Source organism: Plasmodium sp. gorilla clade G2 (assembly GCF_900097015.1).
Source record: "Plasmodium sp. gorilla clade G2 genome assembly, chromosome: 9".
Taxonomy (NCBI): domain Eukaryota; phylum Apicomplexa; class Aconoidasida; order Haemosporida; family Plasmodiidae; genus Plasmodium; species Plasmodium adleri (nom. inval.).
Window position 1 is genome coordinate 858,283 of NC_041701.1, and position 25,525 is coordinate 883,807.

General features: G+C 19.0%; 9 protein-coding genes across 9 annotated transcripts; 5 read left to right on the forward strand and 4 right to left on the reverse strand.

Annotated features, from left to right (window-relative positions):
- Positions 1–1,265: 1,265 nt before the first annotated feature.
- On the reverse strand, positions 1,266–2,772 carry PADL01_0921900 (3-oxoacyl-[acyl-carrier-protein] reductase; the record flags this gene model as incomplete). The annotated part of the gene is made up of 5 exons (XM_028681901.1): positions 1,266–1,355; positions 1,492–1,542; positions 1,748–2,230; positions 2,389–2,580; positions 2,683–2,772. The coding sequence occupies 5 exons, from the start codon at positions 2,770–2,772 to the stop codon at positions 1,266–1,268; spliced, it is 906 nt and encodes a 301-aa protein (XP_028538232.1).
- Positions 2,773–4,051: 1,279 nt separating this feature from the next.
- PADL01_0922000 (DNA-directed RNA polymerase II subunit RPB3, putative) lies at positions 4,052–5,050 on the reverse strand (the record flags this gene model as incomplete). The annotated part of the gene is made up of 1 exon (XM_028681902.1): positions 4,052–5,050. One exon carries the CDS (start codon positions 5,048–5,050, stop codon positions 4,052–4,054), a length of 999 nt encoding a protein of 332 aa, XP_028538233.1.
- A 1,177-nt stretch (positions 5,051–6,227) lies between these two features.
- Positions 6,228–6,896, reverse strand: PADL01_0922100 (OTU-like cysteine protease, putative; the record flags this gene model as incomplete). Its single annotated transcript, XM_028681903.1, has 1 exon — positions 6,228–6,896. One exon carries the CDS (start codon positions 6,894–6,896, stop codon positions 6,228–6,230), a length of 669 nt encoding a protein of 222 aa, XP_028538234.1.
- A 1,627-nt stretch (positions 6,897–8,523) lies between these two features.
- PADL01_0922200 (flavodoxin-like protein) lies at positions 8,524–10,863 on the forward strand (the record flags this gene model as incomplete). The annotated part of the gene is made up of 1 exon (XM_028681905.1): positions 8,524–10,863. The coding sequence occupies one exon, from the start codon at positions 8,524–8,526 to the stop codon at positions 10,861–10,863; it is 2,340 nt and encodes a 779-aa protein (XP_028538235.1).
- Positions 10,864–11,354: 491 nt separating this feature from the next.
- PADL01_0922300 (perforin-like protein 3) lies at positions 11,355–13,805 on the forward strand (the record flags this gene model as incomplete). The annotated part of the gene is made up of 1 exon (XM_028681906.1): positions 11,355–13,805. One exon carries the CDS (start codon positions 11,355–11,357, stop codon positions 13,803–13,805), a length of 2,451 nt encoding a protein of 816 aa, XP_028538236.1.
- Positions 13,806–14,743: 938 nt separating this feature from the next.
- PADL01_0922400 (conserved Plasmodium protein, unknown function) lies at positions 14,744–17,905 on the forward strand (the record flags this gene model as incomplete). The annotated part of the gene is made up of 1 exon (XM_028681907.1): positions 14,744–17,905. One exon carries the CDS (start codon positions 14,744–14,746, stop codon positions 17,903–17,905), a length of 3,162 nt encoding a protein of 1,053 aa, XP_028538237.1.
- A 2,688-nt stretch (positions 17,906–20,593) lies between these two features.
- On the forward strand, positions 20,594–21,787 carry PADL01_0922500 (cyclin-dependent kinases regulatory subunit, putative; the record flags this gene model as incomplete). The annotated part of the gene is made up of 2 exons (XM_028681908.1): positions 20,594–21,338; positions 21,510–21,787. The coding sequence occupies 2 exons, from the start codon at positions 20,594–20,596 to the stop codon at positions 21,785–21,787; spliced, it is 1,023 nt and encodes a 340-aa protein (XP_028538238.1).
- An 847-nt stretch (positions 21,788–22,634) lies between these two features.
- On the forward strand, positions 22,635–23,795 carry PADL01_0922600 (lipoate-protein ligase 2; the record flags this gene model as incomplete). The annotated part of the gene is made up of 1 exon (XM_028681909.1): positions 22,635–23,795. The coding sequence occupies one exon, from the start codon at positions 22,635–22,637 to the stop codon at positions 23,793–23,795; it is 1,161 nt and encodes a 386-aa protein (XP_028538239.1).
- A 278-nt stretch (positions 23,796–24,073) lies between these two features.
- On the reverse strand, positions 24,074–25,251 carry PADL01_0922700 (conserved protein, unknown function; the record flags this gene model as incomplete). The annotated part of the gene is made up of 4 exons (XM_028681910.1): positions 24,074–24,400; positions 24,547–24,699; positions 24,784–24,939; positions 25,045–25,251. 4 exons carry the CDS (start codon positions 25,249–25,251, stop codon positions 24,074–24,076), a joined length of 843 nt encoding a protein of 280 aa, XP_028538240.1.
- Positions 25,252–25,525: the final 274 nt, after the last annotated feature.

Sequence of the window (25,525 nt, forward strand, 5' to 3'; positions counted from 1 at the left end):
TTCTTTCCTCTGTATTTTTATCAAAATGCTTTATGTTCAAAACGTTTTAAATATAAAAAAAAAATGTATATAAAATATCACACTAATATAAACATATGTCATTATTATAATTCTATATTGAGCTTATTCTAATATTTCTTTCAAATAACAAAAAAAAAAAAAAAAAAAAAAAAAAAAAAAAGAAAATATATATATATATATATATATATATAATATATATGTATTTATAACGCGTATTCAAATGTAACCATATATTCTATAAAAAAATAACATAATAATATAACAAATAATTTTATAATAACACATTGTGTTATATTAGCTAAAATAATACAAGTATTCTTAATAAGAAGAAATGTAATAAAAAATTACGTGTATTATTAATTATAAATATATTATATATTTTTTAGCAAATATCAAAACAGTACCATATATTATATATATATAAATATATTAATATATATAATAATATTTCATTAATCTTTAATTTGAAGATCAAAAAAAAAAAATATATATATATTTATATATGTGTTAAAAAAAAAAAATAAATCCACTATATATTTATTCAATATATTTGATTATCCTTATATATTGTAGAATATAGCTAAAATGAATTATATATAAAAATTAAATTATAATTCAACATATATATTGTACTTAATAAAAATAATTGTCAAGTTTGATAGGTAAAAAAAAATTAACATATATATATATATATTATATGAAGGAACAAGAAATTATTACAATATTTATTAAATTAAATTTTATTCTTTTCATTTTTTTTTAAGCTATATGTTTATTATAATTTATGTCAAAGAATATTTTAATTAATTATATATATATATATATAAAACATCACAAAATGAATGTAGTATTTTTTTGTATCCAGCAATTTTTGATACATTTTTAAAATAATATATATGGGTAGGAAATTTAAATAAATTCTTTTTTTTTTTTTATATAATTTACAATATGTACCTTTTTAAAATTAAAAAAACCCAACTTAAATAAAATAATATAAATATAAAAATATAAAAATATAAAAATGTTTGAATGTATATAAGTATATGTATATATATATGTATGTTTTTTTTTTTTTTTTTTTTTTTTGGTCATAAAATTGTAAGAACGTTATTTTTCATTTTTAAGAAAGTAATATGTAAATTAAAACATGTCTTTTAATAAAAAAAGGATATATGAGATATACATATATTGTAATATATGTATTAATATATTTTATATGTATAATTATATATACATATATATTATTAAGGTGATAGTCCACCGTCTATTACGAATACTCGACCATTAATATAGCCCGACTTATCTGAGGACAAAAAACAAGCTAAATTAGCTACCTGGAAAATAAAAGAAAATATATATATATATTTATATAACATATAACATATAATTTTAATGTGTAATCCTAATAAAACATGTTAATAATTAATTTAAAAAAAAAAAAAAAAAAAACTTTCATTTTTTTTTATATACTTCTTCTGGTGTTCCCATTCGTCCAGCAGGTATGTTTGAAATTATGTTCTTCTAAAAAATAAATACATGTATATATTTGTGGTTAAAATATGTATTTATGAATCAAGACAAGTATAACGAGTGTCGATCAAAATGATATATGAATATATCTCTCATCACCCATGTGTAATATATAAATAAATATATATATAACACACACATATATATATATTTATTTATTTACATTTACTCATTAATTTTGTGAATATTTTGTTACCTTCATTTGTTCGCTAATTTTGTCAGTCATATCACTAGATATAAATCCAGGTGCTATGGCATTAACAGTTATATTTCTGGAAGCTAATTCTTTTGCTAAGCTCTTTGTAAAACCTATAACACCAGCTTTAGAAGAAGAATAATTTGCTTGTCCTACATTTCCTATTAAACCTACTATACTTGATATATTTATTATTCTACCATATTTATTATTAATCATTCTTTTTGATATTGGTTGTGTTATATAAAATAAAGAATTTAAATTTGTGTTTAATACATCTTCCCATTCATCATTTTTCATCCTTAAAAAAAGATTATCTCTAGTTATTCCAGCATTATTAACTAATATATCAACATTTTTATATTCTGTCAAAATTTTATTAATCAGTTCACTTATTTCTTCTTTTTTACATACATCACAGGCATAACCTGATGATCCATAACCCAAAGATTTTATTTCATCAACAACACTATCACATGATTTCTACAAACATTAATTATTTATATTAAAATATTAAGTACTTTACATTTTATTTTGATATAAAATGGAGAATTTTTATAACTGTGTGTATATGTCTTTTTTTTTTTTTATTTTATTATTTTTTTTTTTTTTTTTATTTATTTTTTTTTTTTTTTTATTACTTGCGTTTTACTTATACATATAACATGAGATACCGATTTTGACAACATTTTAGCGACCTCTCTTCCTATTCCTCTTCCTGCACCTGTGACTAGAGCAACTTTATTTTCCCCACAGTAATAATAGTTTCCCTTCTTATTGTCAGACAATAAATTTAATGAATTGATATTTTTAATTGCATGATTGGGAGCTAGCTAAAAAAGGAAAAAAAAAAAAAAAAAAAAAAAAAAAAAAAAAAAAAAAATATATATACATATATATATATATATATATTATAATATTCCTTTATATAATACCTTTGCATTTTTTAATACATAAGAAATTTTATAACAATTTAAGAATTTCATAAACAGGAAAAATAGATAAAATCTATGTAGAACACTCATTTTGAGAATATAAAAAAAAATATATATTTATATATATATATATATATATTTGTGAAAAAAAAAAACCTTTCGTTAAGATTTATAATTTTATAAAAACCTCTTGTATTTATTTATAATGTATGTTTTTAATTTATTTTATTAATTTCCTTTTTGTGTGTGTTAAATGAATATATTTTTTCAATATCAATTCAAAATAATAAAAAAAAATTAAAATAAAAAATAAAGAAAAGAAAGGAAAACACTTTGATTATATATATATATATATATATATATATATATATATATATATATATTTGATTATGGATCCACGATACACACATATTATTCAACAGAAAGAATATATTACATATATATATTTTATTTTTATTCAGAGAAAGATGTATACAATTCAAACATTTTAATATTTTTATTTCATTGATTTTATATCAATATTATGATACTTAAAAAAAAAAAATAAATAAAATAATTCAAAAGATAACATCTCAAAAAATAATAATATGTAAAATTCGGAAATATACTTCTACCATTTTTATTCTCAATAATTAATAAAAAATAAACTATATATATATATATAACACGACTAAGATATATATATATATATTACCACTTAATATCTACAAATATCTATGTTTATGAAAATAAGAATATTTTCGGTCACTACATATTATTTCATAATTCAATAACCGGTTGATACATATTTTTATAAAATATACATATTGTATAATATAAATAAATATGAAAATATATTCACTTTATTGTTTTATTTTGTTTTTATTCAGAAATAGAATGTTTAACTGTTTGACATATATGTATACAAAAAAAAAAATTAACCCATGCTTTTAAAATAAAAAATATATATATATATATATATATATATATATATACATATATTTAATGAAGTAATAAAATTTTCTTAAAATAACATCGGAACAAAAAAAAAAAAAAAAAAAAAAAAAAAAAAAAAAAAATTATATATACATATATATAATAATTTATATTATATACATCACCTAAACATTTTGCAATATATTTAATAATACATTTCTATATGTGTGTATCTTCATCAAATCATACATATTTGTTTCTTAAAATGTATAATAATTTACATATTTCTTCACAGAAAAGACATTCAATATATACAACAAGATGAATCATTTATGTTACTTTTTTTTTTTTTTTTTTTTTTTTTTTTGCAAATGTAATATAATTGGTCGATTGATTGATGAATTAATTTTATAGCACATTAATATGTTATATAAATATTTTTAATTTTTTTGTATTATTCCAAGTCTAGTTGAATTCCATATAATGAAACTCCTTGTTCTTTTAGTTGTTTGGCTACCTCATCTATAGAATAGAAAGATGATTTAATTTGTGGTTCTAGAACCTTTAATTTATTTTCTAATATATCAATTGCCATTTGTACAATTTGTTCAGGAGGAATAGATCCAACAGATTCTACATGAAAATGAAATATGGATTCATCATAAACAATTTTAATAATATCTTTGTATCCTAATTCTGATAGAAGATCAATTGAACTTTCTGCCATAACAACAGACATATCTTCTTTTAATTTTAATTGTATATTATTATTATTATTATCATGTGTATTTTTATTTAATGTATAACAATCTTTATTTAGATTATTTGCTAATAATAGTTTATGTTCATTTGATAATTTATCTATTAAATTATGTTTAATAAGAACTTTATGATCTATACGATAAGATACATTAGCAGGAACCCATTTTGCATGCATCTTACCTATACCTTTAGTAGCTATTAGTTTCATATGTAATGTTTGATTTTTGGATAAAGTAACAATAGGTATAGCATTTTCTCTTAAAGAATTTTTATTACCATGTGGAATAGGCATAGGTATATTAGGTTCATGTTCTAATGATTCAATATCATAATGTGATACATCAATTTTATTAGTATTATTACATTTTACTTCAATAATATATTGAATAGTACATTTAGAACATGTTTCTTTACATTTACATTTTTCTCTAAATTCATAATTATTTACATTACGACTATCTATAGGTATTAACCCTAATCGATGTGCTATAAACTCATCATGAAATGCACTTGTATTTTCATAAACATTTACTACATCTATAGCTAATGTTGGAATTTCTGATAGCATTATTCTTCTTAATGCATTAGCTATTCCAGAGTTACTATTATATAATGTAAAATTCAACTCATCTTTTGTTAATTTTGTGATATTTATTTGATGTTTGTTTGTATTATCATTATAGGTAGTCATTATTAAAAATATAAATTTATGTATCTTATATATTATATATATGATAATATTTTATTTATTTATAATTTAATAATCAAATTATTACAATTCTTTTTAATACTTTTGTATTTTACATATATACACAAATTAAAAAAAAAAAAAAAAAAAAAAAAAAAAAAAATATATATATATATATATATTATATATATATTGCATTGTATGAATATAATAATATAGGCTTTTTTTTGTTACATTTTCAAGAAACTTTTTTTTTTAAAAGTTATATATTTATTTTATAATAAATGTAGAAGGATATATAAATATATATTTTTATTATTTAAACAATATATATATATATATATATATTTATATATTAAATAAATCATTCATAAAATTGTGATTATTTAAAAATTTTATAAATATTATTAATATATTATTTTAAAAAAATCTTATTTTACTCAGATAATAATATATATTTGTTAATATAAATAAATATATTAATTATACCCATAAGTATTTTTATTAAACAAGGTTAAATATTTCTATATAATATAATATTATTAAGGCATATAAATATATATATATATATATATATATATAGCTGACTAAATATATATATGCATATATATATATTATACATATATAATGTACATATTATTATATATTAACTTCATGTTAGAAAAATATATATATATATATATTATTCTCCTATTATAAATAGTTATATATTAGTATTTTAAAAAAAATGAATTAAATATTTAATAAAAAAATATAATAAAGTTTGATATTGTATTTATATTGGGTTAAATTGATACACAACACTAAACATTAAATAAACAAATAAAATATGATATATATATTAAAAGAAGCAAAAAATATATATATATATATATATATATATATATATATATATAATGTTTTATTATTATATATTCTTAATTAATAACAATACACTCAAAAAAATAAAACTTTCTCATATGAGAAAAGAAAAGAGAACGGAATATTATAAAAATTGTATATATATATATATATATATATATATGTAATGTATATATGATTATAGGGGTAATCAAAGCGGAATTGTAATATAAGGTTTATAAATATTACCACATAAAAAAAAAATAAATAAATAAATAAAAACATAATAAATAAATAAATATATATATATATATATATATGTGTGACTTTTTTTGTCAATCTACCTTTGCATTAGTTTAAAACAGTCGTAGTGAGTTGGACTAGAATATGCTAAGAAAACACATTTTTTATACATACCATTATTATTTTTAGATTCATATTTTAAATGCCAATTTTCTAATGTAGATGTTATAATATATATAATACAATCAAAAGCATCAGCTGTTGCCTTTATACATAATTCATCACCCCAGTAACCATTTTTCGACATATTTTTTATATATTGTTGAAATTCATTATTTTCAAAGTATATAGAATATTCTTCTTTATAATTTAGCATATATTCTACACATTTTCTTCTAACATACATATGATATTTTTGTTTATGAAATAAATTACGAGATATAGAACGGAATAAACAATTCCCATCTCCAATAACTTCAATGAGTTCACATCCAATGGACAATAATCTATGTTCTAATATTTTTTTTTCATTATACTGTGGTTTATTTATATTGTTTTTTTTAAAATAAGATATATGTCTATCGAATGTACTATATTTTTTCAACTTTTCTTTTCTTTTTAATATCTCTATAGCTTTTAATACATAACCCAAACTCTTAATATTCAAATTATTTTGTAATTTCCTTTCGATTTCTTTATCCTTTTCATTATTTTCTAACACCTTAAGCCTTGTCTTCATATAATTATATTTCCAGTCCAAACACATTTATTTGAAGAAAGAAAAAAAAAAAGAAAAAAGAAAAAAGAAAAAAGAAAAAAGGAAAAAGAAGAAAAAGGAAAAAGGAAAAAGAAAAAGAAAAAGAAAAAGAAAAAGAAAAAGAAAAAAAAACGGAAAGGTATAAATACACAATTATAAATACATATATTATATATATAATGTTATTATTTTTTATATATATTATAAAAATATGAAATACATTGGGTTATATATATATGTATATATTCATTTTTTTCCTATAACATCAGGATGGAAAATGATGGAGATTATTTTACGATTATTTTTTCCCCCAAACATTATATAATGTACAAAAATAATATATAAGTTGTAAAAAAAAAAAAAAAAAAAAAAAAATAGATATTCTTTCTTATATGTATATTCTTATTATATTATTTTTTTAATTTTTTTATTATAATAAAAAATGATAGACGTTTGCAAAAGAATCAGTTATTTTATAAAAAGGCTTATATTTCTTCTAGTGTAATTGATATATTATATATATATTATATAAATATATGTATATATGCAAATTATATACAATATTAATTATAATTATATATATTATTATTTTTTTTTTTTTTTTTTTTTCTCAACATTATTGTATATATTAAAATAAAAAAATATTAATATTTAATACATATGTACAAGAATTAAAAATTAAAAAAAAATTATTGTAAAAAAAATTAACATCACAGCTATTATGTTTATGAGGAAATTAATTTCATAGTATATTTTTATAAAATATTACATATATATATATTTATATAGAACATTTAGAAAAACAAAATATATATTTTTTAATAAATTTTTCTATTACAAAATATTATTATATAATATTATATATATTGAAACAATTAAACGTAAGTAATATATTTATATAATTAAGAAAAAAAAAAAAAAAAAGGTGAAAATATATAAAGATATAGAAATTGATTATTTTATTTTTTAGCATCATCACTCTATTATTTAAAATTAAATATATTTTATAATATATATTAAAATTTTATAATAGTTATAATATTTTTTTGTTACTGTTTTATTTATTTATTTATTTCATTTTAAATTAATGTACCTATACATTTATAGTTCATATGATTTGTTGTTTAGTTTTTTATCCATTAGTATTGAAATAATATGTTTTATTATTTTATATTGTTCAATAATATTTTTTGTTTTATTGCTCATATATTTTTTATATCTCTTCGTATCATATGAATAAGACAATGTTTTATCAAATAGCTGATAATAAACTCAAAAAAAAAAAAAAAAAAAAACAATGAAAAATATATAGAAGAGGATATTATATTCAATGTATATAATAATGATGAATAAATACCTTTTATCCTAATATGTGAAGAAATATATATTATCACATATGATTAAGGGTTATGTATATTAACAAAATAAAGGGAAATTTGAGGAAATAAACCTGAAAAATATATATATATATACAAACGGGATGACCACAATGGGATATGTTTTATGAATTAAAAAAATAGCACAAAAATATATATATATATATATATATATATATATATATATATATATGTGTATATATATTTATTCATTCATATTATAAATATTTTTCTTTTTTTTTACTGTTAATGTTGAAAATATGCTCATGAGGTGGAATAAAATATCACGATATACCCTATTAAGTGGTATGATAATTTCCTTTGGGTTATTCTACAAATCAAAGAATTTCAATTTATTGAGAACATTAATTAGTAAGCTAAGTAATTTGTTCCCTGTTTTTATAAAAAATAACTTTTTAAATAATGAAATTAAGAATAGTGTAAAAATATATTTTGGTAGTCAAAGTGGGACAGCAGAAGAATTTGCAAAAGAATTAAAAGCTAACTTGAATGATTTATTTCATATACAAGCAAATATTATCGATTTAGAATATTTTAATAAAGAAGAAATAAAATCTTTTGGAATCCGTATATTTATTGTTGCAACTTATGGAGATGGAGAACCAACTGATAATGCTGTTGAATTTTTTAAATGGTTAAAAAGTTTAAATAATGATAATGATTATTTTAGAAATACGAAATATTCCATTATGGGTTTAGGTAGCAAACAATATAAACATTTTAATAAAATAGCTAAAAAACTTGATACTTTTCTTTTAAATTTTAAAGCTCATCGAATTAGTGAAACTATTTATGGTGATGATGATGATAATATATATCATGATTTTGAAGTATGGAAAAATAAATTTTTTTTGCAACTTCCAAAATTATTAAATATGAAAAATATACCTGTTTATGTACCCAAAGAAGATATTATTGAATTGATATCTTGGACAGACATGTCAGAAATTAAATTAGATATACAATATTGTGATCATATAATAGAAGAAGATAATAATAAAAAAGAAAATAATATAATAGGAACAGAAAATATTATAAATGAAAATTTTACAAATAATCAGCAATTATTGAATAATGAACAAAACAAACTAACTATTAATAATAATTTAAAACATATAAGTACTGATATAATAGGGAAATTTTATTTTAATCATCTAACAGGAAAAGTTATATCCAATAAAAATTTATTAAAAAATGTAGATTTATCTAATAACGGAGATAAAGTTAATCATATCAATATTAGTATTGATGAAAACATTATTTATAAAGCTGCAGATAATTTATCCATTTTAACAAAAAATACAAACGAGGTCATCAACTGGTGGTTAAAACGATTAAATATAGATGATAAAGAGAAAACAAAAAAATTCATTTTTATAAATAGAAATAAATTAAGAGATAATTCATCTGTTATGAATGATCAAAAGGATGAAGTAAAAAATAAAATATATAACAATAATGTTAATAAAGGGAATAATAAAAAGAATAATGATGATAATAGTGATAATAATATCAATAGTAATAATAATTATAATGATAATGATGATGATATATATGTACCCTTTCCAACACCATGTAGTGTTGAAGATGCATTATCATATTATTGTGATCTAACAACCATTCCAAGATTGAATATTTTAAAAAAGTTTAAATGTTTTATTAAAGATATAGAAGAACTTAAAATGTTTAACTTTATTTTATCTAATAATCAAAGGAATACATTCTTTAACATATGTAAAGAATGTGATATGACATTTATAGAATTTGTTGATATGTTCATGCAAAGTGCTGTATTTGAATTATCTCCATTTTTACAATTAATACCTAGGAATACTCCTAAAAGTTATACAATTTCTTCTTCTCCAAAAGAATCAAAAGATATATTATCATTAACTGTTAAGAAGAAACAATATTGTATACATTCTCTTAGAAGAGCATTAAAAAATTTTAAAAAAAATGATATGTTTCCAAAATTAAGTGAACAAAAATTACGAGATCTTTGTAGCAGAAGATGGTTTAAAGGATCATCTTCTTACTATCTAACAGAAGAATTAAATGTAAACGATATAGTTAAATTCAATATAAAATCTTCCAAATTTGTTCTCCCAGAAAATATTCAATCATCTCATATTATTATGATTGCTACAGGTACTGGAATTGCACCTTTTAAAGCTTTCCTCAGCGAGTTTATATATTATGATCAACAAATTGTAAAAGATAATTTTGTAAGAAAAGGAAAAAGAATATTATTTTATGGATGTAGAAAAAGAGAAATAGACTTCCTGTACGAAATGGAAATTATGGATGCTCTTGAGAAGAAACATATTGATGAAACATACTTTGCATTTTCAAGAGATCAAGAAAGTAAAATATATGTCCAGGATTTAATTCTTCAAAATAAGGAACTTGTATGGAATTTATTACAAAAGGGTGCATATATTTATGTTTGTGGAAATAGTAATATGAGTAAAGACGTAAACAAAACTATTAATAGTTTGCCTCTCCATTTTAAACAAAATGATAAAAAATTTACGAAAAAGTTAAAGAAATCTGGACGATATATCCATGAGATGTGGTAATGAGGTGACCCAACATAATATAATATAATATATATATATGTGTGTGTGTTTATATATTTATTTATATGTAATTATATTAATATATAACATGAGGTTATAGGTAGCTATTATTTATATTATTTTATTATATATTTTTTTTTTTTATTAACATGTTCATAATTTTGTACATATTTTTATGAACATGTTCATAATTTTTATATATATTTAAAAAATATTTTATATATATATATTGTTGTAACGCCTGTTTGTTTTACTTATTTTAATTTAAACTATATATTTTTGTAAATTTTTTTGTTTTTCTTTTTTCTTTTTTTTTCTTTAAATAATTATTATTAATTTACTTTTCTTAAAGCAATAAAAACATTAAAAAGATTAGACATATTTACAATAAAAAAAATAAATATTATATATATATATATATATTAAAAAGTTTTATTATATATATATATTTGTGATAAAATTACATTTTCATAAAAACTATAGAAAACAAAATGACTTTCATTAGAGGCTCATTTATATTCCTGTACATTTTAATTATCATTATAAATACTATATATCAAAATTTATTTGATAATATTAACAATGTATCTATGATTTCAAAATTTTTCTCTTCTAATATTTTCGTTTCTACCAAAGGACATGGTTACATCGAAAATACTGTGGAAAATATTCCACAGATTGAAAATAGTAAAATCATAAATATATTACAGCACGATGAAATTATCAACAAAGTGAATCATAATACTAATTATACGGATACATTATATAGACAAAATAACCAAAAGAGTAAGAAGAACATAAAAATTAAATCACCACAAAGAAAAAATCACCCCAAACTTGTTAGAGTAAAGAATAACATAAATTTCAACGAAATAAAAAATGATCATGAAACGAACTCTAATGATAGCTTATTTAAGACAGAAGAAATATCTGAAAAAAAAGAGTGTAAGGGGAGCGCTAAAAATTGCATTAGAGGAAATGTTAAAAGTCTGATTAATGTAATGAAAGGTATGGAAATTAATAAGAACGAAAAAGATAATTCAGACTTAGATAAAGAAGTGAATATATATGATGATGAACATCATACTGTAATTGTATTTGACGGTACAGATGAAAATAAAGATTTATATAATAAGTACAAAAAGATTAAGAAAAATACGAATGGTATGGATTCAATAGTTATACAAGGTACAGAATATTTAGGTGTAGGTTATGATTTTATATTTGGGAACCCAATAGGTGACCCATTTTTAAAAGTAGATCCTGGTTATAGAGATTCGATAATAAAATTAACTTATCCTAAATCAGATGAAGATTATCCTGATAATTATATGAATATAAATCCGAATGGTTCCTTTGTGAGGAATGAAATATCTTGTAATAGATCAGAAAAAGAAAGTGAAATAAGTACTATGAGTGAATATACAAAAGAACTTTCTGTAGATGCATCTATAGGTGCTTCTTATGGATTATTTGGATCTTTTTCTGCATCTACTGGTTATAAGAGTGTATCAAATACTATATCTAAAAATAAGTTTCGAATGTTCATGTTGAAGAGTTATTGTTTTAAATACGTTGCTTCTTTATCTCAGTATTCTCAATGGAAACTAACTGATCAGTTTGTGAGGGCTATTTCTTTATTACCATCTCATTTTAATTCTCTAGAAAAGGATGGAACGTATTGTACAGATGAAGAATTCCGAGATAATCGCAAGAGCGAAAAATGTGGGAAGAGTGTCACAGCATGGATGTATTTTTTCAAAAATTTTGGGACTCATGTTTCTACTCTTTTACATTTAGGTGGGAAAATAACACAACAGGTAAAGATATCAAAAAATGATTATAAAGCAATGACTGAAAGTGGTTTATCCGTTTCAGCTAGTGTGTCAGCAGGATTTGGTTTGTTTAAAGTAAAGGGTTCTACAAATACGGAATCGAATGAATCTAGTAATGATGAATCATCTGCTTCCAGTTTAGAAAAAGAAACGGTAATAATAGGAGGAACAACAATTTTTGACCCCAATGACCCGAATAATTTTGAAAAGTGGGCAGAAAGTATAACCGAGAATCCAATGCCTATCAAAGGAGAATATGAGCCTTTATCTAGGATATTACCTACCCGTTTATCAAAGATATATGAAGAAGCTTTACGTTTTTATATATCTGTAAATGTACCATCAAATTTTGGTCAGATAACAGATAATGAAATAAGACAATATAATATAAAAGAAGAGTTAATGAAAGCAACAATGGTTCATTCTAGTGGGACTGGTTTAGTTGTCGTTGAATGTGAAGAGAAACAAAACTTCCTTTTAGGTTTTTCATTATCTATACCTAATGATTTATCAAATTTAAAAGATTTTTATTTAAATTCATGTGACGAAGACTCGGATAAATGTTATTCCAAAATGAGTGATAATGTATACAGTTATATATTTGCCATGTGTAAAGAAGAAATGATACCATTTTTTGAACAAAAGGTAAAATCAGGTGTTGGTTTATTAACATTGGAATGTTCAGAAAAGAATCAGGTAATCTTATTTGGTTTTGGAATAAGTGTTTTAAATACAAATGATCCAATATCTATATCTTTATATCCTTGTAAATATGGTAAGGCCTCTTGTTCTATGCAAGGTTCCACTGATCAATCGGCTGTTGGTTTATGGATAGTATGTGCTCATGAAGAATCATTAAATTCGAAATTTTCTGTATATATAAGAAAAATGTTTGAAGAAAATGTTTCTGGAAAAAAAAAGAAACATATGGATATATGTCCAGAAAAGGTTCTATTTAATTTAATATTTGAATTTACAAAGACGTCAATTAAAAAACGTAATGGTGGATGTTTTACAGTAAATGATAAATGCCCAAAGGATTTTCATGTATGTTCAGAAAAGAAGGACAGAAAATCTTTTAATTATTATTCATTGTCGGTATATTAAATTTTTTTTTTTTTTTTTTCTTAAATAAACCATATGAGTGAGTAAAGTAATGAACAATATCATTTGACAAAAAAAAAATAAAAAAATAAAAAATAAAAATTTTTTTTTGTTCACTGAATTGAGGGGAAAGGGCGTTTATATCAACAAATTGGTTTATGAAAAAGGGTATTTCTTATTATACAATATGAATGAATAAATAAATAAATAAATAAATATATATATATATATATATATATATATATATTTTATATGATTTTATTTTTAGCCCTTTATTCATTAAATAAATTTATTATTAAATATATTTTTATTTATAAAAAAAAAATAAAATAATCTATATATTCATATACATTTTTTAAACCTTTTTTTAATATATAATATTTAACATGACCATATAATTCTATATATTTATATATTATACATATGGGTACGAAAAAAAAAAAAAAAAAAAAAAAAAAAAGAACATATATATTATATATATATATATATATATATATTATTATATATATAATATTTGTAACATTTTTAAAAATATCTTATTTGCTTTTTAATTTTATGACTTGATATATATATATATAATTTATTCTCCTGTAAAATTCATTTATATATATCTAATTATCATCATCAATGAAAAAATAATAGATAGAAATATTCCTCAGAAAAAAAAAAAAAAAAAAAAAAAAAAGGGGGGAGGATTTTTGTAGGAGATTTTGTTTGTAAAAAAATTATTATAAAAAAAAAAAAACCTTACAGTAAAATAAATGACAAATAAAAATAATATAACATAATATATATATTAATATATATTTATTTAAATAATTTTTATATTATAATTTTCCCAAAATTTCCCTTTCTTTATATAAAAATTATATTTATAAATACTTTGAATAAAGTTTAAATAATAATGTAAAGGTTTTATAATATAGGAATTAAAATACATGATGAGTAATATATCAGATAAGAACATATTGAAATATCAGGAGAAGTATGAAGAAAGAAAAAAGAAAACAGATAAAGAAAAAAAAAACAGTAATTATATTATAAATGATATAAATGAGGAAGGTGATAGCTATGAGGATAATTATTCAAGAGGAAAAACACAATCATATAGAAGTTACGAATATAAATTAGAACATATAGCAAAAAAAAAAGAAGAATATGATAATAATACATATTGGAAAAAAAAAAAATATAGGGAATATTCCCAAGATAAAAAATATAACGAGGAATATTATAATAAGGATTCATCCTATAGTTATAAAAGAAAATATGCAGAAAAAAGAAATGAACCCAACACATCTGATTATTATGATAACCATTCTGAGTCTTCAATGGAGAGAGTTAATTTAAATGATGACGAAGAATATTATGATAAAGATTATTTTTTGGAAAGAGGAGATGGTTATAAGAATTCTAGAAAATATAAATTCAATGAAAAGAAATATTCACAATATGATAATGAAAGGATGAAAAAATATTCCAGTTATGATGATAAAGTATTCAATATGCATCTATATAATAAGAAAAAGTTTACGTATCACAATGATATGAATAAATATGATTATATGAACAAAACATCTGTGGAAGGTAAATATAAAAATGATGTTTCAGATTATTATAAGAAACGATATAATAATGATTTTGAAGATTATAAAAAAGACAATTTTTATAGAAAAAGAAAAATTAGTCCAAGTATTATAACAAACAGGGATGATAATAATATGGATAAGAATTATATTATGAGTAGTAGAAAGGAATATATATCATATGAATCCTCAATAAAAAGAAGACGTTCCAATAATAATAGTGTTATATCACATTATGAATATGATACACAGTATGAGAAAAAGTTAACAAAGGTTGATGATAATGATAAAAACAATATAAGTTATAAAAAAGAAAATAAAAGTGATAATGCAAACAGTGTATATAATGTTATGGGAGATAAAAATTTAGAAATACTATCCAATCAGAGTATTAAAGAAGAATATAAAAAAGAAGAAATGTCTTCATTACATGAAACAGAAAATAGAAATGAAAGAAAAGATAATTATGAAAAGGAACATAAATATTTATTAACAAGTGGGAATATAAAAAAACATTCATTCAAAGAAGAATATAAAGAAAATTCTTCTAAAAGAAAATCTTACAGTGTAAATAAATTATCAAGGAAAAGTTCTTCTAAAATATATAATAGGGAGAACAAAGAATATGAAAAAGAAAAGGAAATATTTGATCATAGAAATTATTATAGATATAAAAGTAATTACCATGATGAATATGATAAATATGAAAAATTTAATTATAGAGGAAAGGACAACGAAAGAGATTATGAATTATATGATGAGGATTATAAATCATATAAAAATAGAAAACATTATGATGATAAATATGGTTATTATAAAAAGGATGATTATTATAATAAGGGTGATCATTATAATAAGGATGGTTATTATAATAAGGATGATTATTATAAAAAGGATGATTATTATAAAAAGGATGATCATTATAAAAAGGATGATTATTATAAAAAGGATGATTATTATAAAAAGGATGATCATTATAAAAAAGATGATCATTATAATAAGGATGATTATTATAATAAGGATGATTATCATCATAAAGATGACTATCATCATAAAGAAGACTATCATCATAAAGAAGACTATCATCATAAAAATGTATATCATTATAATGACAAAGATGAATATTATAGTTACCATTCTTCAGACGACGAATCTGATGAAATAGAAAATAAAAAAATTGAATATGTTCAAGTGAATAATAAAATTATTATAAATTTAGATGAAGATACAAATTATCAATACTGGATAGATAGTAATACAAGTAGTGATTATAATAATAATAATAATTCAAATGCTGAAAAGTATATTTGTTTAAAATTTCTAGATTCTAATGTTAGAAAATTTGTTTTAAATAACCAAGTTGATAATAAAAAAGTAGAATATAATTCGACCAATAATATGGATAGTATAACTGGAAAGAATGAAAAACATATACATGACAACAACAATAATAATAATAATAATAATAATGATAATAATATAATAGATGATAATTCGTTGTCTTTAATTAAAAAAGGTCATGATAGTGCATATGATAAGGAAGAGAAGGATGTTAGAGAAAAAAAGCTTCGAATAGATGACAGAAATATATATAAATATATAAATAAAAATGAAAAAAGCTATTTATACAAAGAATGGGATGAAAAAATATTATTAGATGAAGGTCATTCTGAAAAATATAAAAATTTAAATGAGACGATTGAGACAAAGGATAATCATGAACATCTTGAAAACTTGTATGAACATAAAATAAAAAATTCGGAAATAAATTTGAAAAAAAAAAAATATCCTAGTAATAATTATATTACAAATAATAATAATAATTCTATAAATGATAAGGAATCAAAATGTGATGAAAATAATATATCAAATGATACATTTGATATATATATGAAGGATACAAAAAAAGAGACTGTTGTTCAAGATGAATCAAAGGATGATAATAGTATTCATTTATCTAATAATAATAATAACCAATATATAAAAAATAAAAATCTTAATAGCCAAAGTGTTGTTGATTATGATGATTATATGGAAAATCATAATAAATATGATGAAAGAGAAAAAAGTATGTTAAGTGATAAAACAAAAGAAATAAATGAAACATATATACATTCATTAGATAATAATAATAATAAAAATAAAAAAAATGATTTTGATAATAATGAAGATGTTAATATGGATTGTGTAAATAAGTTAAATGCTTTTCCTGATTATATAAATAATATAATAAATAATATGAGTAGTACATATAAGGTGAATGAAAATATTGATATATTAAATTTGAAAGAAAGGAAATCATTTCGTATACCTAAATTTTTTCATTTTATAGATAATGTAACTAATACACAAAGTTTCTTAAATTACTTACAAAAAAGAAAAGAAGCAAGTCGAAAATGGAAAGTAATAGCAAGAAATATTCTTCATAAGGAAATGCAGCTTTTATTAGAAACAATACATTATGATAAATATGACAATAAAATAGATTTCATAATTAATTCCCTTAAATCGGACTAATATATATATATAATATATATTATATACATATATGTAGTGTTTACATATCCAATTTGTATTATGTTCTTTAATATTTCTTATTTATTTTTATATTATTTGTGATTTTTTTATTAAATGGATTGATCACCATTTAAAATAAAAAAAAAAAAAAAAAAAAAAAAAAAAAACTTGTAATTTGTCGAATTAAAAATAAATATATATAACACACAATAAATATATTAAACATATAAATGGATAAATAAATAAATAAATATATATATATATATATATATATATATGTATGCCTTTTATTTCTTGTTTTGTGTTAAGTATTATGATTTTCATATGATCATAATTTTTCAATACAACAAAAAGGATCATGAGTTTATTTCTTCTCAAATATGTTACTCATACCATATTCATTGTAATAAATGATTTTGAAGGTTATATATAACATATATATAATATATATATAATATATATATAATATATATATTATATATATTATATAATATACAATTATTAAGTGTTATTCAGATAATACTTATAAAATATCATTTTTTCTTATATATATATATATAAATATATGTATATATATTTTTTTCTTTTTTTAATTTTAATGCACTGAAGATAAAAGAAACCTCTTTTTTTTTTTTTTTTTTTTTGTTTAAAGCACAATATTATTATGTTCTCACATATAATATATATATATATGTATATATATATTTATATACATATATATATATATTTTTTTTTTTTTTTTTTTTTTTTTTTTTTTTTTTATAAGAATGAGTTTACACATTTATTATATATAATAGTGTGTATGGCATATTTTAAAACAAAATTTATAATTTTAAAAATAATTAGTTGAATATTACAAAAATGTAAAATGTAATAATAAATATATGTATGTATCATATTGTATTTTATACCTTGTAATTTCTTTTTTTCTTTTTTTTTCGTTTCATACTTTTTTTTTTTTTTTTGTTTTTTTCAAAAAAAGTATATATGAATAAACACATTTGAATGGTAATAAATTAAAAAAAAAAAAAAATAATAATTCATACTATTTTAAAACATGAACAGGAGTATGTTTATATGAAAATAAATGTATATGTATATAAATATATATATATATATATATATATATATATATGTAATATATATATGTATATATTTTTATTTATATATTTGTACTTATACATATTTCTGATATATTTGTTATTTTTTATTTTATTTTTCATATTATATATATATTTCTTATTTATTTAAAACCTCAAATATCTTTTTAGATTTTATATTTTCTTTATAGTGAAATGAGGAAACATCATAAGTATATATAATTAGATATCATCGAATATGTATATGTATATATATGTATATGTATGTATATATATTTATATATATGTATAAACTCATTATATTATATTTTATATATTTGATAACTCCCAAAATTTTGATCATATGAATATATTCCATTATATTTATGTTTATATATTAATTGTTTGTATTTCATAATAAATAAATATGTTATGTGTTTGTATTGTTATTTATATATTATATATATATATATATATATATATATATATTTTATATTATATATATATATATATTATATTTATTACTGTTTATACATTTTTGTAATAGTACATCATATGTGTGTTTATTTCATATAATATACTTTAAAAAAAGAAAAAGTAAGAAAATAAGAAATGTAAAGAAAATAAGAAATATAAGAAAGGTATCCTAATGATACATATATAATATATACATATATTAAAGACATAATAAAAGAGATAATAACAGTTCTATATATAATTTTATTAGGGTTAGTTATATTAATAATATTTATTATTATTATTATTACTATTACTAGTCCTTATAAAAATATTATATATACATATATATAACATTTTTGAATGTGTTTATTTTGAATTCTTATTATTAATTTTTTTATTTTTTTTTTGTAAACATTCCACAACATTATATATATATTATAATAACATTTATATTTAAGTGCAGATGATGTAAGTTGGATATACATATGGATTACAAAAAAAAAAAAAAAAAAAAAAATATATATATATATATATACATACGTTCATATATATTTATTTATATATATTATATATCATTTATATTATTAAGTAAGACATATATAAGTATTCATTTTTTAAAACACCTAAATGTTTTTTATGCATACATATATATATATATATATATATATATATATATATATATGTATGTATTAAATTAATATACTAATATTATTAATTTTTAAGAATATGTAATTTGTTATGAATATATTTTTATACTATTTTATCTTCTTTTTTTTTTATAAATGATAAAAACTTTCCTGTGTCTATTGTAAATTATTATCTTATTAAAAATAAAAATAAATAAATATATATATATATAACAAAAGAAATGAAAATTTCATATTTTTATTTTATTTTATTTTGATGTGTTTGTTTATTTGCTTATTTGTTTTTTCATAATATATATATATATATATATATATATATATATATATATATCTTTAAATAGAGCTTCATATTAATAAACGTTTGAGATTTCATTAAAATGTGACACAAAATTAAATAATATAAATAATAATATAAGAAAAGAAAAAAAAAAAAAAAAAAAAAAACAGAAACGCATATACAAAATAATTAAGGTTATAAAGATATAAAACAAAACAAAGAAAATATGAATGAACAAAAACGGGCATCATTAAACCTATCAAAAAATAATAAGTATAATTATGATAATAAAAATAATTATAGTTATAATACAACTAATAAGACTAATCAAGGTATATCTAAAAAACGAAATAGTCATAATAAGAAACATGTCCCTACGATAAAAGAGCACCACAATAATAAAAATAATAATATTAATAATAATAAAAAAAATAACAACAACAATAATAATAATAATAATAATAATAAAAGTAATAATAATAATAACAATAATAATAATAATAATAATAATAATAATAATAATAACAATAATAATAATAATAATAATAATAATAACAATAATAATAAATGTGTTAATAACAACAATAGTGTAAATAATAAAAATAATAATGTAAGTGATAAAAATCAAAATAATAATAATATTAAGGTTAATAAGAGAAATAGTATTTCGAAAAGCCTAAATAAGAGGCACAACAATAATAATAATAATAATAGAAATAATAGTAACAACAACAACAATAATAATAATAATAATAGTAACAATAATAATAACAATAACAATAACAACAACAATAACAACAATAATAATAATAATAGTAACAATAATGATGATTATTATTCTATTCTTGAAGAGCTAGCTAATTTAGAAAAGCCCAAATTTAGATCAGTTCAAGAAAGTATGGATGAAAATTTAAATTTAGAATTTTTAAAATCATCTAGCGAAAATTATACCTATAAAATAACGTCTAGGGGTAAAATGAAAAAAAAAAAAAAAAAAAAAAAAAAAAAAAAAATATATATATATATATATAATATATATATATCATGATTATTACAATTAGCAGTTATATAATTGCTATGTCCCCTTATATTTTGATATACATATTATTTATTATTTATTTTATTTTATTTTTTTTTGGAAGGACCGGTATGCTACTCAGCATTGTATAGAGATAACAAATATGTATATCGACATATAATATTAAGTGATAATGTTAGACAATATGCAGAAAATAAGGTAAGAAAAACAAACGCATATCTTACTGAACAATGTATTGTAAACGAATTACAAATTGACATAGGAAAAGGATGGAAACATTTTATGATATATGATGGAAAATTAAGAGAACTAATTTTGAGAAAAAATTTAACAAATGAAGATAAATTAAGAATGGCTGTTCATATGCAGAAAAATCATTAAAAAGGATGTAATATAATATAAACATATAATATATATATTAAATATTTTTTTTATATATATTTATTATATTTTTTATTTAAAATAATTTTTTTTTTGGTACTTTTTTTTTTTCGTCAAAAATATATATATATATATGTATATTTTATTTTTTTTACACATATAAAAGTGGAATAATTGTATTTATTGTATTCATTATATTTATTATATTCATTATATTATTTTTTTTATTTTTTTTATTTATTTTATTTATTTTTTTTTTTTTTTTGATAAATAATACTTTTTAAAATTTTGCTTTTTTTATTTTTCTCATTTTGATGTATTAATATAGATGTTTATTATATATATATATATATTATTAATGGTGTATGTTATTTTTTATTTTTAATATAATATATATAATTTGAACTTTGACATTTTATTTTAACCTTTCATTTTTGTTTTATATTATATCAATTGTTTGTCAAAAAAAATAAAAAATAAAATAATAAAATAATAAAATAATAATTATGCAAGTATAAAGGTAATTATTAATATATATATATATATATTTATATATTGTAGTATTAATTTGGAAAGGAATTATATTGATATTTACCTTTATACTTGTAAAATTTTTTTTTTTTTTTTTTTTTTTTTTAATTGATAAGCACATTTTTATTAATATGAATAAAACACACATATACAATTTGTAAGCACTTACTCAGTTACTACGTGGAATATTAATATATATATATATATATATATATATTTATTTATTTATTTATTTTTATGTCATCCCTGCCATGTACCACAGACATATATATATATATATTTTTTTTTTTTGTTGAATCCCCGTTTTTTGCTCGTCATGAGAATAATAAAGTGTCTGAATGAAATATTCAGACCTGTATTATCACACTTAGATATAAATAATATACATAGGAATAAAAAAAAGAACATCCTTTATTTTATTGATGTCAGCAAATTTCATGTTTATGAACAACTATTATTAGAAGAAAGTTTATTTCGAATCTGTAATAATACAACAGAAGGATTAAACAATATAGGATTTGTAATTGTTAATAATACATGTGAAGAAGTGAATGAGCTTAAATCAAATGAATGTTCTTTTAATAATAATAAGAAATGTGTGGTATTAGGTATTAGCAATAAAATAAATGATCATATAAAAGATATTAATTATATTAAAGAAAATAATATAAGCTTAATTAAAAGATTTACAGGGGGAGGTACTATATATATAAATCAGAATTCATTATTAGTTTCTTTAATATTACCTCATAAATTTGAAAAAAAAAAAAAAATTTATCCATCAAATATTACAGAATGGTCTTATAATTATTTTTATAATACCAAGGAACAAATAAATGATAATAGAACAATAAAGAATGAACAAAATAATGTAAAGAAAAATCATATTCTTTTTAATCAATATTTTAATTATTATGAAAATGATTATGTTTATAAATCTTATGATGAAAATAATGAAAATATTATTTTAAAAAAAGTGGGAGGTAATGCTCAATCTTTTGCAAGAAATTATTTTCTTCATCATACTTCATATATATGGACATGTAATTACAATGAAATGAATCATATATTATTAAATCCATACAAACAACCAATATATAGAAATAAAAGAAAACATCAACACTTCTTACAGTCAATCAAATTATGTCTACATAAAGATATATACACACCTAATATATTCATTCAAAAATTAATTAAACATATAAAATATATAATTAACTATAAAAATTCTAATGATCAATATGATTATTGGTTTCTTAACAAAATTATTTTTAAAAATATTAATGATCATATAACAATAAATTCAGAACACTTTGATGATATATATCTCTCAGATATTAATTTGTTACAAAATATTTTCAACTATTATAATAATAGTAATATATTTAATAATATGAGATCTACTTATTTTTTAGATCATGAGGGAAAAAAGGTTTCTGACACATATTATGATATACCAACATTTTTTATCAAATAAAATACATACATGTATATATAATATTATATATATGTATATATTTATGTATGTGTTATAATTAAAACAATATGATATCATCAATGTTACCTTTTAAATATTATTAAAAAAAAAAAAAAAAAAAATTTTTTTTTTTTCAGTCATTTTATTTTTTATATTATATTATATTATATTATATTATATTATATTATATTATATTATATTATATTATATTATATTATATTATATTATATTTTATTTTATTTTTTTGAATTTTATCAATTTGTTAAGTTTTAATTTTTTTATGGCTTCCATTTAATATTATTCAAATTTCCATGTAACTGTTTTTGTAAACTTAAAGGATTTGCCCATTCAGAATTTAAATAAGAGTCATCATCATCTTCTTCAAATTCTTTTTCTTCCTTTTGTTTTTTATAATAATAAGCTAACATGGCTTTATATGTTTCATGATCAATTCTAGCTTCCCTTACGGGTGCTCCAAATTTTTTGGGTTGAATTTTTACGATCAATTTTGTTTTTTCATTCATACCTATAATATTTTTTAGGTGTAAATTCTCATCCATTTCTTTTCCAGCCCACCATAAGGACATATCACTGTATACAAATTGCTAAAATGTTTAAGCATATGAATATAAATATATATATATATATATATATATATATATATGTATATATATATGTATGTGTGTATGTTCATATTTAATATACCATGTACATGTTGCTTTTTTTTTTTTTTTTATTCTTTATTCTTTACGTCGTTAAAAGGGTTATCCTTTTCTATTATTAATCTTGTAGGGTCGTATGCAGGTAATGATTCCATGGAAGGATAACAACCATTTAGTGCTTGTATTATCAAGTTGAAATATTCATTTAATTTATTTATATTGACAGTTATATTTTTCTGTATCTAACAAGCAACAAATAAATTAATATATATATATAAATATATATATGTATATCTATTTATTTATATTTATTTTGTTGTCTTTACCCTATGAATTGATAATTCACTCTTCACATGCTCAACAACCTCCATCAGTTTTTTTCCATCTTCTTTTGCTGGTGGGATACCTGTTCTAAAATTGTACTGATCCAAATTTGTTGCATCCTTTGGATTGTATCCTTCTGTGTTCCTTATTTTTAAATCCTTCAAAAAGTAAATAAATAAATAAATAAATATATATATATATATATATATATTAACGAATAAATGATAAAATGTGTAGATATGTATTCATAATTCAATTCGTACTTCTTCACATAATCCTCTTAAGTCCTCTGGTCTTAGAGGACCATATTTAGCTAGCTCTATTGAAGCATCACAAAGCTTTAAAATCTTACATTGAAAATTATGTACTTGAGTTAATTCTTTTTTTAAATCCTTCACCAAAATATTCACATTCGTTTCATATAAGAACTGATGATTGTCTTCAATGCCTTTCGCATGTATTAGTACCATTTCGAATCAAAAAATAAAATAATATAATAAAATAAAAATAAAATTACATACACATATATATATATATATATATATATATATATATGTGTATTATTAAAAAAATGTCATATAGTATTTATTATCTGCTGACATCTTTAATATGTAAAGAAAAACTATATTTTTTTATTTTTCCTTGTGAAATATTATTTATGCGATAAAATTAAGGAACCTTTACTCTTTTTACGTATTTCCTAAATGATTGTATATTTTTCCACAAAATATTCGAACTTAATTA